This window comes from Egretta garzetta, unplaced genomic scaffold (assembly GCF_000687185.1).
Source record: "Egretta garzetta isolate BGI_Z169 unplaced genomic scaffold, ASM68718v1 scaffold593, whole genome shotgun sequence".
In the NCBI taxonomy this organism is placed as follows: domain Eukaryota; kingdom Metazoa; phylum Chordata; class Aves; order Pelecaniformes; family Ardeidae; genus Egretta; species Egretta garzetta.
The window spans coordinates 663,938-680,299 of record NW_009259106.1 but is presented as its reverse complement, the minus strand read 5'-3'; the positions used below and the strand labels follow the sequence as shown (position 1 = coordinate 680,299).

General features: G+C 37.6%; 1 protein-coding gene across 3 annotated transcripts in view; it reads right to left on the bottom strand.

The window, feature by feature from the left end:
* Positions 1–15,478, bottom strand: part of PALLD (palladin, cytoskeletal associated protein) — a 206,732-nt gene extending 191,254 nt beyond the window's left edge. For 2 of the 3 annotated variants that reach the window (XM_035890899.1, XM_009635319.2), the window contains exon 1: positions 14,520–15,478. In XM_035890899.1, coding sequence (XP_035746792.1) covers positions 14,520–15,463 — 944 coding nt within the window. In that variant the 5' untranslated portion in view covers positions 15,464–15,478. The remainder of the gene's footprint in view (positions 1–14,519) is intronic. The other variant, XM_009635320.2, reaches the window with a different exon arrangement.
* Positions 15,479–16,362: the final 884 nt, after the last annotated feature.

Sequence of the window (16,362 nt, the reverse complement as noted above, 5' to 3'; positions counted from 1 at the left end):
TTTTATCCAGAACTATGCTTTAGCTGGAAATAAGCATGTCAATTCACTTGTGCACTACCTTTGTTTAAGTAACTTGGGGTTTTTTTAGGGAATAAGGTGGAAACTAAATCACTTCACATTCAAGCTTTAACTATGGATAATTGTCATTATTTGATCCATGTTTCTACTTGATCTTTGGGCTTAAGTATGATATTACAAAGTGTATCTCTGTGCCCACTCATGGCCTTCACAGTCCAACATAGGCATGTAGAATATTTAACTGTAGCAATGAGTCACAAGGAGTCAAGCAATTCTACCTTAAGAAAACAAACAAAAAACCCCTTTTCTTCCTTCTATGCATCACACAATTGCTTGTCTTAGACACTGAAAGCATTCATTTACCTGATAACACAATATCTATTTTTTGTAATGTTCTCTAACTTGACAATGAATAGGAACACATGCCTACAAAAGAGAGAACAAGAATTTTCTTTATTGGTTTTGCAGATATTTGAGAGAACGCCCATTGCATTGTAACTGGCCCCGTTTTGGTTAAGTGAATGTACCTGTTAAACCAATCAACAGGGAATTTATATTTTTATTGAATGGGGTTCCATTTTGCTATCTTGTTCCCAGGAGGAAACTGTGTGAGTATTGCCCTCAGAACCCTTGGAAGAGTTTGTTTGAATACAGCTTGTTTTCCTGCATGAAGGAGCATGTTTCAACTCCTAGGTTTTTAGGGTGGCTTTTTCTTCCTGCCTCTTAAAAGCAAAGCTGTCATGACACACTTGACCAAAGAGACCCATCAGAATTGGCTATCTGGAAAGCATATACCAAGGATAATAGGTTCTGACAGCATCTGATGAGATACCTGGCCCCTAATTATCAGTGCATTAATACTTTATCCATTTTGCTAATATGTCACAGTGAAAAAAAAAACAAAAAACCATAGTGGAAGAGCAAAAAGCTAAGGATGCTAGAATGTGGCCAAATGTTAAATAGTCTTCTGTGAAGCTTGTTATCAGCTTGCACTAGTCAAGACTAGTCTATAGGAGTAGGAGGCCCTCAGTTCATGTTACTTCAGCTAAACACATGCCTCAGCTGCTCACAGGGCAAATATTTAAGTGGTCTTCCCATAAGCAATGATTTACTGTTCAGTCATATGTTATCTTAGTGGCCACATTTTCTGTGATACTAAAAGAATTCATAGCTAACTATGGGTACCTGTCAGTTGTACCATAAATGAGAGATGGATTCTATTCTTGTACCATAAATGAGAGATGGATTCTTAGCAAATAAGAGGAGATAAACCAAAGCTGTTCACATATTATACAAGTTATTTACAAAGCACTGAAATGCTCAGATGAAAGGCACTAAGTGCAAAGTATTAATTATTTTTATAACATTAATGCATGCACTGCAAGTATACATTATTAATAAGATGGAACAATGAATCTCTGATTTGAAGCAGCATGTTAGTGTTAGACTAAAAGAAACATGACTTCATAACAGTCTTGTTGCACAAAAATTTTAGTCCCTGTGACCTGCAGGTAGCTGAAAAAAGCCCCAGTGTTTTAGGAGTGATTCTACCTGCTAATTACCTCCAATCCCCAAGCATTTTAACTTATTACCCTTTCCCACAGGAAGTCTGACATATTTGAGTTCACACTACTCCTAATCTTGAGTTGTGTACTCATCTCTATTGAGTAGTATCACACCAACTGTAGTGTATTACTTAAGGAAAATGAAGTTCTCAGTGCCTGGTCTATAATAAGCACTCTGACATGCAGTACTTCAGTACATCAGATAAGATACTTCTATACAGGCATTTGCCCCTTCTGCAACTTAAAGGTATCTTTGTACATGCAGGTGAAATTATCTAGTTGAATTATTCCTCATGATTTATTTCATAAAATAGCATCTCTTCTCTACCCAGATTACCTAGGTATACATTTAAGAAGTCTGATCATTTTCTGACTTACAGAAACATGCCATATGGATATTGATTCAAGTTTTCAATACTTGAGTAAATCCCTTACCATTTCAGTTGTTTGCAGTTTATCGCTATTCCTACCGATCAGTTCTCCTTTTGTGAGTTTACTCAGACGAGGCCACTGACAGGGACACAAAGTAGCAATTAAGTCCATTTCTTACATTAATTCATGTAAAAGTTTTCTAGAAGATAAAAGCTAAAACACACAAGTGTCTAAGGGGACAACATCTCAGTGAAGGTTTATTCTGTGCAAAGCTGAACTTCCAAATTCTGCTCATTTTCTTATCTTAAAAGAAATGCTATCTCCTCACTACATAACTGTAGATTGTCTTTCAACATCCAAAAGTGAAAAAAAACACCTCAGAACAGAAGCATGTGGAATGTGAGAACTTGTGACAACATAAAATGTTTCATGAATAAGTAACATGACAAGAAACCGTTGTAACACCTTGGACATAAACAAAATAACTGTTTTGCATATAGCGCATTTTCAGAGGTTTTGTAAAGTTCTGTCTAAAGCAGGAACAACAGGCTTCTTTCTTCATTATATCCCTTGAACGTCTCTCCCACATACTGTAAAAAGCTACTCAGGATTTCTGTTTATTTATTTCTTGTACCAGCCTCACTGTTGAATGGTGATGGGTTTCACTGAAAAGAAGATTTTTCAGAAGGTTCACAGAAATAACAGGTCTATTTACTCCTGTTCTTGCACCACCCACCTCAAAATGTGAGCACAATTATACAAGGTATGAAAACAAAGCACTGCTAATTCCTTAACTTTCCTGCTCACTTTACACATCTGTGCTCAGGCAAGGAAATGCAGTTATTATGGGAAGGACTGACTTACTCTCTTGTTTTCATATTTGAGAGGGAGTAGGTGGACAAGGGAATTTCTTTTACTCCATCCTTTAACTTTGCATGGGCTTAAAGGGCAAGCCCATGGCCTATTAAATGATCCACATTTAGAGTCCTCTTAACAGAGCCCTGTCAAACTGTAAGACTTGTTAGAAAGAATGCACTTTCCAAATGGGTTCTAGAACTAATAAAATAAGCTCAATTTTCACTGCTGTTTAACAATGTTTCTTCTATGTTTGGTCTATTACAAGCTTTTAGTCCATAGCCTTCTATACCTCCCTCAAAGCCCTGTCAGCTCTAACTGCATGAACTGAAGTCTACCATTTCAGTCATGAGCTATGAATCTTCACAGAAGTCTTATTTGTTCAATTTCATCATTCAGATCTCTAAAGTTAGCTTTCACATTGTCAAGAATGCATTTACAGACCATATTTCAGACATGACAGTTTTTTTATTGGGAAAGAATTTTTAAAGCACCAAGTTTCAAAGTGATAATTGTGTTTACTTAATTTATATTTATAAAGCAACATATTGTATCCTACAATGCTATGTCCTGTCTAAGTAACGTTATTAAAGTGCTGTAATTACCCTTAAGAAACTTAAACAATCCAAGATGTGGTATTGCCTTTAGGCACGTGAGCAAACATGTCAAAGAATATTAAGCATAATATTTTAAATAGGATTTGGAAAAGTACTGCATACCTGTTGAACGCTGATAAGTAATGATGCCAGAATGACTGACTCCAAACACTTGTCTCTATGAAAAGCCTCATTACTCCATTTCTCTTCACATTTCAGTACAAATAAAATAGTCCACTCCTAAATAGGTGGGTTCATTCCCACCTCTGTTCTACTTAGCCTCTAAGGTTTAGTTTTAATTTTCACAGATCGATACTTTCAATCAGTCTGTGACAAGCAAATTGTGAACGTATTTCCTCACTGTCAGACTTCTTGGCTGTTGATGCTTTGCACAACACTGGAAAGGCCCAGAGACAGTATATAAGATTTATACAAATAAATGCTGAAACATGAAGTAAAAGCAGCCTTCTTGGAATACTGCCTCTGGCCCTGTTTCAGCACCACTTTTGTTGGAGATCTATATTTTAAAACTACTTCAATTAAGCTTAGTTTTTAAACTAGAAATGTTTAACATGGACAAAGCTAGTGTAGTGAAAGAGCTTTCTGAAGACATGTGGTACCTTGTTATTTTAGAGTTCATCCAAGTCTCATTCAATTCCTATGTAAATAAAAGGCAAAGTTCTTTATATATATTATTCATTATGCAGATAGCAGCACCAGTTTTCTTATTTTAGAAGAGTAATTTTTACTAATTTACTTTTAAGATTTCCACATCAGCCATCAACCACAGAATCAGTTTAAAGTGTACTTCGATAACATTTTCATCTAATCTTTGGTTCTTTTTATAATTACTAGTTAATACATTATTTATTTATAGACCATTAGCAAGGAACTATAGATCTGTATTCTCTTACTGAGAGGCAGACAAAGCACAACAAAAGAATAAGAAGTGAACTGAGATTCTTTAAAACTTTCAGTAATGTAATCAGAAATACACCAAGACAGAGACATTGTTATTCACAAATAGGCAAAGAGAAATAAAGTAACAGAGCTCTTCCTAAATCCAATTTGAAAGAGTAGTCCTAGTTTCAACAACGATCCCATTGTTTTTACAATTGCCTCTTACGACACCCATCTTCATGCACCTAACAGGCTTTATTCTTCCTATTTTCAGGATAGAAAACCAAAAAGAAAGTGTACAATTTTCTAAAACAAAAACTACAAAGATATTTCAGTGTTCATATAAAATACTAAACTTGCAGCTCTGAAGAATGAGAGCCTGGTCATGCACAGAGCCTATATAACAAAGATAAGTAAATGCATACATGATGTAGTCAAAACTATTCTACAGAGACAAGAAATAAATGAAACATAAGAATAACCCCAGTGCCCAGGAGCTATAGCTCCTCCTTGGGGCTTTTACAAAAATAAACAAGCAAACAATCTGTGCCCCTTCCAATCACACCCATACATTCTCGATTTTAGATCGAGATTATTCATTTTGTAACATCAATGGTCTTCTCAGCCCAAGTTATGCTTGAATTAGCAATCTGTTTATTTAAAAAGACTTTCATAAGTTATCCTGTTTTCACAATCTGGATTTTTAAAGATAATTTCACCTAGGAAAGAGCCTAGCTCTCCAGATACCCATTTTAAATACTGTATTCCATGGTCTTAGACAATAAAGCAAGACCAAAAAAACCCCATCCAAATAGAACATTTGGTTATCATGTACTACAACAAGCCTCCTAAATGCTGTTCTTAAGTAGCACGATGACAAATAATAAAGAATCCCCTTTCCAACATCCCTGTGGTTCTAAGGTAAAAGGAGTATTACCTACAAGTTAAGAAAACTGATACACTACTAGCAGTTCTCAGATATGCCACACTATTTTTAAAGCAGATGGACACATGATCTAAATAGGCTTTAACCCCACTGTATTTTTTCCCCCCAGATGCAGAAAATCCTGACAGTGTGGAATTTCATTGCTACAAAATGAATGGAGAAAGGAAAAAAAAAATATATATATTTGAAAGATGCATGTTATCTACTTAAAACCTGGAGGCTACAAATTACTACAGGCAGCCACTGCAATAGCTTAACCATTTGTGCTAGGGTATAAACCCTTGCTTCCCCAATAAAGCCCACTAGTCCAGAACAGTGTTCTAAGACAAACAGAATTAAGAAGCAGTTTCACAAGTCACTGAGGTGACTTTCAATGTTACATTCCAGATCTGCTCCAAAGGAAACTGAAATTCCAGGGATGCCTGGAGATGGACAGGCCTTATCTCAAATTAGCGAAAGCAAACAAACAAAATTCAAGACATAATAATGACATAGCACAGTCCAATAAACCAAGACTATAAATGGAAATAAATGAGAAGGGAAGAAGGGCTAAAAGAATAACAAGGTCAAGACTGCAAATAGCTATTATTTTGACTTGTAAATGAAGAAAAAACAGCAAAAGTAAAGATGAGATTATTGACATAAGGAGGAGTAAGAAAAAATATTCTGGTGACAGAAAAATATTAAGGACCTTGACGTATTTTTTCATATCTACAGATATTTCTTAATTTAAATGCAAATAAAATGCTAAATGACAACACATTACTGCTGAGCAGATTTCTGAAACCAATGTACTACCAGATTAAAATGGCTAACCACATTTTTATATATACACTCAGCAATATTACAGATGCTGTTTACACTTTCAGATTATCTTCAATGCTCCATACACAGAGAAACATCCAAATCTACAAAGATAACATTTTTGCCCCAAGGAACTCCTTAGGTGCAGAAATCTTCCTGCATTCTTAACAAGTACTCTCTCTTTGCAGAAGACTGGTAAGAAAACAGATTAGTGGGATTCTACTCTGAAATGATGAGTAATTATTACAGATTCCTGTATAAAAGTATGTTTGTTGGGCAAAATAGTTCCATAAAGAAAACCAGTTGGACTAGGGGCAGAGTACAAGAAAAACGTTTATATTTAGGACCAGTTTAACAACTCACTCCATAAATTATGTCCCTTAAGAAATAAATACCAAATACTCTGGAAACACTTCTTGTTTACAGAAGTTTGTATAATAAAAAAAGAACCACTATTTCTTTAATAAACAATAACAATAAACAATTATAACACTGAATTAATGGAATAGAAACTATTGTATAAATTAGGGAATTGGTTTATATTGATTCTTACTCTAAAATATTGCATTTGGTGATTGTGGTGGGTTGACCCTGGCTGGATGCCAGGTGCCCACCAAAGCCACTCTATCACTCCCCCCCTCAACTGGACAGGGGAGAGAAAATAAAACAAAAGGCTCATGGGTCGAGATGAGGACAGGGAGAGATCACTCGCCCATTATGGGTAAAACAGACCCAACTTTGGGAAATTAGTTTAATTTATTACCAATCAAATCAGAGTAGGATAATGAGAAATAAAACCAAATCTTAAAAACACCTTTCCCCTACCCCTCCCTTCTTCTCAGGCTCAACTTCACTCCCAATTCTCTTCCTCCTCCCCCCAAGCGGCACAGGGGGATGGGAACAAGGGTTGCGGTTAGTTCATCACATACCACCTCTGCCACTCCTTCTCCTCAGGGGGAGGACTTCTCACACTCTTACCCTGCTCCAGCGCAGGGTCCCTCCCACAGGAGACAGTCCTCCACAAACTTTAACCCAAGTCCTTCTCACGGGCTGCAGTTGGTGAACAACTGCTCCAGAACAGGTCCTTTCCACGGGGTGCAGTCCTTCAGGAGCAGACTGCTCCAGCATGGGTCCCCCACAGGGTCACAAGCCCTGCCAGCAAACCTGCTCCAGCCTGGGATCCTCTCCCCATGGGTCCACAGGTCCTGCCAGGAGCCTGCTCTAGTGCAGGCTTCCTACAGGGTCACAGCCTCCTTTAGGCATACCCCTGCTCTGGCATGGGCTCCTCCCTGAGATGCAGGTGGAGATCTGCTCCACTATGGACCTCCACGGGCTGCAGGGGGACAGCCTGCCTCACCATGGTCTCCACCAGGGACTGCATGGGAATCTCTGCTTTGGCACCTGGAGCACCTCCTCTCCCTCCTTCCTCACTGACCTTGGTGTCTTGCAGGGCTGTTTCTTTCACATATTCTCACTCCTCTCTGTAGCTGCAGTTGTTGCTGTGCAGAGGTTTTTTTTTTCCCCTTCTTAAATACATTATCCCAGAGGTGCTACCACCATCGCTGATAGGCTCAGCCTTGGCCAGTAGTGAGTCCATCTTGGAGCCAGCTGGCATTGGCTCTATCAGACACAGAGGAAGCTTCTGGCAGCTCCTCACAGAAGCCACCCCTGCAGTCCCTCTGCTACCAAAACCTTGCCATGCAAACCCAATACAGTAATAAACCAAACTAAAGTAAAACCACCACAAATACGCACAATAAAGAGAAAATCCAGAAGACCAACAGGCCAAATGAAGAAGTGAAACAAGATAGAATTGCTGTGCTTTATTGTTGTTAAAATATTTTGTATATGAGTTTGAGTTAAAATGAAAAATGTCACTTCATCCTAAAATTATCAATATCTGAATAAAAGGTATTAGAGACCAACTAAAGCAAGCAGGCCTCTGATAAAGTTGTAAGGTTACTAGAACATCTAGAGAAACACATGAGGAGATGGATGTGTTAAAAAAGAAAGAAAAAACAGGAGAGGCGCTTGCTATAATTACAGTATTAGTAATTAATTTTGACAAGTTTAAATGACAATTCTCAATAATAAAAATTACGAAAATTCAGAAATAAACAATTTATATAGTTGATATTATCTCTGGAACAAAGCAGTACTTCAGTTTCTGCAACAGAATTGTTGCCTACTTCTGTCCTCTCTCAAAACTACTAAGCTTCATTTTAAAGCACGTATTTAGAATACAGAGTTAGAATCACATAAACCTCAATAAAATACTTGATTTTTACAGTGTAAGAATAATAGATGTGGCTGTTAATGATTTTCAAGTCACAAGAGCCCTCTCCTGCCACACAGAGCACATACTAATCCTTTTAACCTTCTATATAGTATGTCTGCAATCACTGTAGCTACCATAATGCTTATACTCTAGTATAAAGTCTGTTGTTAAGACAGATTAAGCATCTCATTGTTCAGAAGCAAGTTTAGTTCTTGGGCCCTTCCTCAGTCTTGGGCTAGCGAATAAGAGTGGAATTAACAAACACTTTAAACAAATGCCTCATAAAATAGCTTCACTAAAGTTTCATCTTGAATAAGTACATATTTAAGCTTATAAAAAGATTTGAAAAGCAGGACCTGAACTACCTTGTTCTAAACTCTAACCTGAACAGTTAAGATTTTACAAATGGAAAAGTAACAGTTCTGAAGATGACTATTAAATAGCTTATACAAAAAAAGTGAGAAAAACCCAATTTTTTTTTTGAACTAAGGATCTCTAGGACTATCAAATACATTGCTAAATATGTTCTATTAACACACATACATAAATAGCTACTCATACCTTATAAAAAATAAGTAGTAGTAGTAAAGCCTGGCCATTATAGAACTAGTAGAACACTGTATCTCCCACCAAGGCACTAACATTTCATTACAACTACAAAATTTACACAGTGAAGGACTAAGAAACAAAACTAAACGCTACCCCTAAATCACAGTTGTCCTGCCTGAAATCAAGCCTAGTAAAAAGCAGAATCTACATCTCTAGCACCCTTTACATTCCCAAGACTTAAAAATCTACCAACTGCTAAGTAGTTCAGTCACTATTATCCTGTACACCTGGATTTCTACCCAGCTGTGTAGATCTGTGCTAAGCATTACCTAATCTGACATCCAATATTCTTTGCAGCTGTGCCCAATTAGAGTACTGGGGGATCAGGGCCTTTATTATAGGAAGACTTTGGTGGAGGCATGGTTTATTGCATGTTTTTAGACTTCAAAGCTTTTAAAGACTGTAAAACTGGCTAAGTTTTGTGAAGTTGTAGAAATCAAGGTAGTTTGGGTTTTATTATAAGTTTAAGTATTGTACTTTGCATTTGTTTCTATATTTTCTAAGAACAGTTCTAGATTGCATACAAGTAACGTTTTCAGGTAGGGAATCTGGGTACTTGTTATAGTGAAATTTAGATAAACAACATTTATGAGAAAGGTTCTAATGAGAACAAATAGATTCCTTAAAGCAAAGAAGTTCTGTATTTTTTGCTATGTAGTATGTGGAAAGTGCTTTTTTTTTTTTTTTTTGTCAATTTGCTGTTGAAGAAGGAAGATAACATACTTTGCACAAAACATTTCAGTACCTTTTGTGCTACAGAATCTGGGTGAATATCTGTAAATACTTTAACTGTAGCTTACAGCTCAGGGCAAGCCTCAGAAGTAAATATTCAGGTAGTGAGGCAAATGCTGAAGAGCTCTACATCACTCCCAGTAGGAATTTGCTTTTGCTAGCTCAGTGCTAACTTGGGTATTTTAAGTACTAAACTGCTGATGCACTTTGAGGGAGAGCTACTGACTGATAAAATGGGTTTGAGAGTAATATAAAAAATTTCTGTTTTAACTTGCTTTTTATTTGCTTTAGACCTTCTTTAGAAGATACATATCCCAGAACTTCTCAAACTACCCAATACTTTGCTAGGTCTTAGGTCGAAATCCAGGTTGTTCAGCAATGTTAAAATTGTTCTGACCAGTGACAAAATCTTTGGTTTTAGTTATCTAATTTTCTGCTAGTAGAACTAGTAAGTTAGGCATTGAACTTTGAGGAAATGGAGTGGTACTTGAAATTTAACTGATTGTTTTCTTTTGGGGTTCAACCCTAAGATTCTCGTTAGGAGTCGTTTTGTCAAAGTTTACTTATTTTACTCCTGTATAACAAAGCTACTTTGGTGAAGTTTTGTCACTCAAACCATAATATTACAGGTTCTACTTCCTGTATGATACATCTATGAACATCCAAGGAACTTAAATTTTCAGAGGCCTTTTTAGTCACATAACCTTCCAATATAAACCTTGTCCTTATACTACATTTGATGGTTTCCTTGCTTAGAATAAGATTCTGCAACCTTAGCCTTATAAGAAGGGTAGCAGGTTAAGGCAGGATTCTAGCTCCAATTTGGATAGGTTGAGGACTTTGGAAAGTTTATTTCCAAAAAAAGCTATGAAAAGGGAAGAAAGCCAGTTATAAAGATTATTGGGGTCCAGAATAAAACGGATGCTTAGAAAAACAATAACATGCTAAACAGTCAGAAATACTCAAGTAGTTTCTTTTGAAGGCCTTCTGCTCTGCTGTAGATCACTTGGATGAACTCATGGCCACCAGTGCTTGATTCTGCCCAAATATCAGCTGTGCTTATTACTAGGCTGGACAACTTCTTTAGTGCTGGGAAAAATAACAATTTAGTCAGTGCTTTTCTTGTCACCATTAAACTACTGTTATTTCATCATGACTTTAGGAACTATTGCTTCTGGTTATTTTCCTTCCAGCTGAGACAAAAAATGAAAATCCCAATTGCTCTCTACTTTTATCACATGTACCATGCAGAGTTCCAAAAATATTATTTGAGGTGGCTATGTTCTTGAAACTGGCTATTCTAGGAAAAATCAGAACAGCTGAAGCCTCATTTCTGCAGATTTTACTGCTACATGCAAATGTCCAGCCCATGGTAATCCTGGCTCATGCTCCCATCTGTATCTCCTGTTCAGCAAGTTTTGCATGTGCTAAGAGTGCCAGCGCTCTTACACCTCACAGAGCAGTTAACTGTTCAGCTTGTTCTATAGCCCTTCTTTTGGCAATAACATTAATATCCATTTCTGTCCTCTACCTGTTCAGCAGCTTTCACAAAACACTTAGTATCTGTTATACCTTTTTTCCTCTGGCCAGTTTCTTCAGAAAACAGTAGGTATTTACATCCTTCCAGTTCATATGATTGTGCTCCAAAGATTTTTTTTCCAAAGGTATTACAAGTCAAAAATTCAGTCTAATGAAACTGTTGTCTAAGTATAATGCTTTAGAAAACTAGATTACCAAAGTACAAAAGAACGGTCAACTAGTATTATATCACTGGTGTTCTACTTTTTTTTTCTTTTTTAAATCCATATAAAACTCAAATTTACAGAAATGTTCCTGAAAGTGGTGCAAACAGCAAGCATTCTTCACTTGCTCTGCAGTACGTCAGTAGTTTTAACTAGGCTTGTCTTTTTCCACTGCAGCATATTAGCTATTTACTGTGTATTCAGGATATGTGTATTCAGGATATACCATACTCCCTTTCAGCTCCAGAAAGAGGGGAAGTGATGTGCATAGGTGATATGATTTAAGTGTTTAGAAGTAACGTTGTTATAGTACAGAATCCACTACAATTTTTTTGCATGCATTCTTATCTTCTAAAGGAAAGAACCCTCTCCTTTCCCCAAGATGCAGAGATAAGCACACAAGTATTTGCTCTGCCCTTACATGGTTAGCACAGTCTCTTGACCACTGAATGAGCCTTGGCTTTTGTTCCATGGGCTCCCCGGCAGGGCTCAGTAGTTACAGGGCTCTATACTTGTGCTGCTCGGCCCTCAGTAGAAATCCAGCCTGTGAGAACCCTGCCGTGCTGTGTGCGAGTGACCTCTTCAGCCAAGTCAGCGACATTACAGAAAGGTCACGGTGCAAAATTGTATTGGCTTCCAAAATGAATAGATTTTGAGGTACAGCTGACATTTTTCCTCACTTGAAGATCCACAATTAAATGGAGACTAAAGGGGAAATGAATTTTTGGTGGGAACTTTGGAATTTTTTGTTGGTAAGCAGTATGTTTTCTTTAAGTATATTCACACAGTGTGCTTCTCTAGTGACTGTAGATGGAGTATAGGGTGACTTGGTCAGGTTAAATAGCTAACCTACAGATGGGTAAAATTAGGTGAAAGGTCTTTAGTATTCATTGATAGTAATTATTTTTTTCCTTAATTGTGGTCCCTCTGTCTGTTGCTACTATATTTTACAACTCAAAAATATCAATGACAACAGCATGTTACCTAACCCAACAACAACAAAAGGATTACTAGAAGTTAACAGCTTGTGTAGCCCTGGTGTCCACATCAGTACTGCCACTGGCAGGCTGCAATATCTTAGTGAGGGGGAAGGAAGAATATAAGAGAAGAAATACAAGAGGAGGATTCCCTGGCTGTCATAACTGCAATTTCTACAATTCCCTTTTCCTGCTTCATGGAAGTCTGAAGGAGAATGAAGAACTGGAAGGTTTTTGCACCCATGACTGTGATTCTTGTCCTTTTTTTGCCAGCTGATATTTAAAAAAATAAAATACCAAACAACTATTAATGGCATGACATGGCTGTTATACTGCTTGATGGGCATTACAATTTAGGCATTACAATTATATTTTGGGCTAAGCTTCCTGACCTGTTGGCAAGGCTCATGTTGTAATTCCTTTGTTTAGCTTACTTAGATCCACAACCTGTCTTGGTATAGAAGATCAGCTGGCTTCAGTCTGTAGGACAATCTATGCTTGAGTACATAACCAATGTACTCAATGTGTCGAGGTACAAATTTTTCCACTTTGTATATGAGAACAACTGAACACACTTGGTGTCTCTATAAATGATCTTTTGACCCTGTAAAAATTTCAGCACCTCAATATTCAGTTTGTCTGGGATACATTCTCACTGAAGACTGAGAGAAGGATAAAGGCAATACTGTTTTGTCTTCAACAGTCACAAACAAGACTCCTCAGAGATATTTTCTGCAAATTAACTTTTCATCTTGGAGTGAACGCATATACAAGCACACGTAGCCATAATGTGACTTTTCAAAGTTGTACTTTTTAAATCTTGTTGACAAAGATCTAAGATCTTCAAACTGCCAGCTCTGTACAGATTTTAAAAATATGTTAAAGACATTTCAAAGGAGAAGTTCAGTTATGGTATGTATGAAGACACTGTTTAGTGATGGACATGAATTCCTAAGCTTTCATAGCCACAAGGCCTATACTTGTGACTACCTGCAAGCAATCAGGGGTAACTTAATGCAAAATGTTAGTAATTTCAAGGTGTTGAAAGACTTCACGGCAAAAGATATGAAGAAATTTAAAGCACAGTGAGTATTACAGGAAAGTAATTACTAAGTTCCTTTAAGGAAATGTTGAGGACTTTAAAAGAATTATGTACTCTTCAGCTGTAACTAAAGAACCTTAACAGGAATTTCTGAATGGGGAACTACAAATTCTGTACTGTCCAAACAAGACTTTTTGGACAAAATGTTGCTTTGAGAATATCAAATTGCTCAGTTGACTTGAAACCAAAATAGGTTGTGAGGAACTCTTAGACTAGAGGTATAATCTACCTCTGTGTGTATTAAGCAATCACATTAGGATTAAGGCTCAGTCCTGTGAAGTGGCAAACACTGTGCAGTGCTGGTTGACCCTAATTTCTATTAGCTTTAGAAGGAAAGGAAGACAGTGGAAAGTATTATGAGTTATTCAGCCCTTGCTGATACTTTGAATGTAGCTTTTATAACCGTTAACATGTTAACACATGTTAATAAAGAACCCAAACCAAACAAACTTACACAGCAGCTACTTTTATGTTTTATCATTGAACAAAAGCAGATGCACATAAATTTCACTACCAAGTATCAAAAGAAGTTTTGAAATGGGGACCGTCTTAATGTCTTCTGGAAATGTCTTATACAAGAGGATATTTGGCTAGATTTAGGTTCTCATAGTACAGACCCCAAATCCTATTGGTATGGGGCTTGGAGACATTCTAATTAATTGCCAGTAAAAACTGTATCAACTGCCTGATACATGCTCTTCAGGGGTAAATTGTGAGTTCTTTCACCTAGATTAATGAAGTAACAGTCACACAGAACATTGTTAGAACAAATTCTCTTTCTAATTTTGCCATATGGCTCTTGAATCAAGTAGAACTTCATTTCCCAAGCAGAAAACAATGAAACACACTAAGAGAACTGAAGAAGTAAAAATCTGTTATTCAATGTGCTTACTAACCACTGCATGACCCACTGTTCTTATGTGCCTACCTCTAAGAAGGTCCTCTGTGATACCTGTCCTTAGGTATCTTCCACAATCAGAAGATGATGATATCCAGTGACTTAGTTAAAAGACATGCACTTACCTGACAACAGGGACTGGGTTGCCAGCAACTCTGCATTCCAGCAACACTTTGTTTCCTTCAGCAACTTCCTGGCTCCGGAGCTTCTGAGTGAATTGAGGTGGTGAAGATTGATTTTCTTCCATATTGATGAAGGGGTCGCAAGGGACCATTTCGCTCTGAGTGATGCTCTCCCTTCCAGAAAATTGTTCTCCATTCAGATGAACCCCAGGTAATTTTGCCTCAGGCTCAGTCTCTTGATGTGCCTTGTCAGGCTGGTTCACTGAGGTACTTATAGCTGGTTGTTTCTTTTTAGGAGACAGGTATCCACTGTCTGGAGAAGAAGAGTCCCCATCAGGACTTCGGCCTCTTGTCTTGGCTGCCTGTCTGAATATAGATGACAGTTCCTCTATGAATGTGGCAGCTTTGTCACACAGCTTGTTCCTGAAAGGAACTGCTCCCTGGGATGCTGATTCGGACTTTGCGCTTGTCTTAGGCACACCTGGACCATCTTTCTCCAAATGCTTCAGGTTTCTAATGAAGCTGGGACTAGCAACTAGCAAAGGTGAGGTGCTTGCTTGCCTCCTGGAAACTGTGACAAAACTGCTTGCTGTTTGAGATGCGGTGGATTGCTCTTCCTGATTCTCTGGGAGAACGTGACTTGCAGCAGATGAAGTCAGACTGCTTGCTTGAGGCCTCTGTAAAGCATCTTGCTCATGCGGTTTGGTAACCCCAAAAGAAGGATTTTCTGAAGTGCTAGAAAGAGAGGTGTTGAAATAATGAGTAAAGTCTGGTACTGCATTCTGATCCTCATTCATGGAATCGGCAATGGCTTCCCGAGCTATGTCAAGGCTCTTGCATATCTCCTCCTGGGTAAGAAAGGCAGAAAGTTCATTTGAAAATTCCCCATTCTGTAGGTCTGATGGGGAATTGTGGAAAAAGTCACAGCAGGATGAAGCTTCTGACATATTTTCAGGATATCCCTTACTGGTGCCTCTCTCTGTGCAGTAAGCCTCCTTCAGCATTAAAGAAAGAGGCAATGCCTGGCCACAGCTTCTGTCTTGCATCCTGGAAGACACAAATACAATTCCTTAAGAAAAAAAAACCCAAAACATGTCAATTAAAATACTCTGTTATATGCTGGTTCCCATAATCTGAACACAAAACTGGGAGAAGAGCAGAACCCAACGGTGCATGAAATACTTACTGTAAACTTCAGTTTCTATGAGAAAGGGCCAGGGCTGCAAATTGTCTAGGTGGAAATGAGAGCGCTTGGGAGTCTTTTTTCTCATGCATTTTCTTTCAGAACTATGAAGACATCCTTTGCCTGTACATTGTCTAGCACAAGCTCAATTACCAATCTGAGTGATTTGTTATTTCACATCAATGCTATTACACTTCAGTTTTTCTGGGTTTAGGCTTATGATTTGGGGAATATATTTACTTTTCTCTTTCCCGTAACACTGCATTCTAGTCACTAAACCACCATATTCCAAGAGGAAAACACTGTTCTAGTTGAAACCATTACGAGAATCTACACAAGGATGTTTGGATTAGAAATTCCATCTTTTCTGTTTAATGTTGATAATGTGTTTAATATTATTTTACTTCTTGTGTTAACATTTTTAACTTGTTACATTTCAGTACCATTTAGCAGCACTTTTCTCAGTACTGATAAGTGGAATATCAAACTACCACATGCTAAAAGTAAAACACTAAAGAAATAGAGTTCACAACCTGTGCATCATCCTGCACCACATAAGTGTATAATGTATATTCTGTACCAGTTTCACAAAGTACAGAAGCATTTATACATCTCCAGTTTTTCCACATGATTTTAGAATGAGGATGAATGAGTGTTCTCTGC